Genomic DNA, 1,731 nt, shown 5'->3' with positions numbered 1-1,731 from the left:
TAATTTTTGTATTTTTGGCAGAGACAGGGTCTCACTAGGTTGCCCAGGCTGGTCTCGAACTTCTGGGCTCAAGCAATCTGCCTGCCTCAGCCTCCCAAAGTGCTGAGATTACAGGCATGAGCCACTGCACATGGCCAGTATGATCGTTTCTATTCTGGTCCAGGAAAATAACTCTAAATGGAATTTTTTTCACCTCTTCTATTTCATATCAGTCAAGGTATTTCATATGAGGTCCCACTCAAAGATAGCATGAGGGATTCTTTAAATGCATAGTTTTGCCAACTCAAGAGAAAAGGAAACCTTAGAGGCTTGATTCTAAATGCCCATTCTGGGAAAGTAGTATTTAGCATGAAGCAACCATAATTCATGCTTGCCATTCAGACAGGAAGTGGTTAGATTAATCCTTCAGCAGATGTTTTCTGAAAGCTGAAATAACTTCTCACGCATTGCCACTCCTATAGCTTGATCACAACTAGAAAGGGTAGGCCAGGTCACATACATCTTCATCTTCTTTGTTTCTTAAAGAAAAGTGTGATTAACAAGGTGATAAACTGAAGCAGTAACAGCTTCTATATAGAAACATGTTTTAAAATATTAGTTGTTGGCACCAGGCATCAAACAATGTTGGCAAGCTCTGAAAGCAAACAAACAAATTACTTTTAACAAAAGCAACAATTTTTATTATCTTGCTTTATATTTAATGGATCAGAACTATAAAAAGATTCTTACTTTGTAAGCAGAAATATAAGTTGGATAGTATTTGCAGATCCTTAATACCATTTTAAATTTCATTTATGACCGGCGACATTATAAATGAGATGCTCTAAAATAATAATCGTTTTTGTTGTTGTTATAGAACAATGAGAATTTCTGTTAGGAACACAGGTTACTGTTTACATTTGCTTGTTCTCTTAAATAGTATGAGAAAGAAGTAAGGTGGAGCTGTTGGGAAAGCCCATCGTGGACCTTTGGAGATTATCTTCTTGGTTCAGTCATCTCCACCACAGATTTTTAAGAGTGTGATTTCATAGTCTCCAGAAGTATCTGACTGCAAAGAACAAAATAAATGAAGAACAAACACAGTATAAATAATGGGAGACCATAAATGAAACAAATCCTATAGCACTAGAGAATTCACCTGGGTGTGAGACTCATGAGCTATACCATTTAGTAAAATGTACCTGCAATTCCATCATTCATCCATACCTGAGTGTAATTATGTTCTGACCAGCATCTTCTTCACAGTAAATAACATTTAGATTCTTCTTGATATATTGCAGTTACATTTCAATTTGGGTTTAATAAAATAAGATTGCATCACTTACATAACATCAATTTCTAAAAAAACTTCAAAAGATTAGAGTTTTAATAATATTTATCAAACACTTGTTATTCAAAAGGCTTAATGTGTATTAGCTACTTTAACCCTTTTAAAAGCTCGCTCTCTGCAATAGGTACTATACATATCCCCCATTTAACAGATAAGTAAAATGAGAAAAACAGATTAGGAAACTTGCCCTAAATCTTATCGAGAATAAGTGACAAAAGCAGGATTTGAATCCCTGTATCCTGGCTCCTTAATACCCTGCTACACTGCCTGACTTAGGAAAGTGAAATGAACCACATTTTTTTTTTTTTTCCTGACTTTTTTTTTTTTTCTTTTATTATTATACTTTAAGTTCTAGGGTACATGTGCATAACGTGCAGGTTTGTTACATGTGTATACTTGTG

At 34.8% G+C, this 1,731-nt stretch overlaps 1 protein-coding gene across 1 annotated transcript in view; it reads right to left on the bottom strand.

The window, feature by feature from the left end:
- Window positions 1–653: 653 nt before the first annotated feature.
- ANXA3 (annexin A3) overlaps window positions 654–1,731 on the bottom strand; it is a 61,081-nt gene continuing 60,003 nt past the window's right edge. The window contains exon 13 of the mRNA XM_011941731.1: window positions 654–1,048. Within this exon, the coding sequence (XP_011797121.1) occupies window positions 989–1,048 (60 nt within the window). The 3' untranslated portion in view covers window positions 654–988. The remainder of the gene's footprint in view (window positions 1,049–1,731) is intronic.

Source organism: Colobus angolensis, unplaced genomic scaffold (genome assembly GCF_000951035.1).
Source record: "Colobus angolensis palliatus isolate OR3802 unplaced genomic scaffold, Cang.pa_1.0 Scaffold200, whole genome shotgun sequence".
NCBI classification, from domain to species: domain Eukaryota; kingdom Metazoa; phylum Chordata; class Mammalia; order Primates; family Cercopithecidae; genus Colobus; species Colobus angolensis.
The sequence above is the reverse complement of the archived record's forward strand: the minus strand, read 5'-3'. Positions and strand labels throughout refer to the sequence as shown.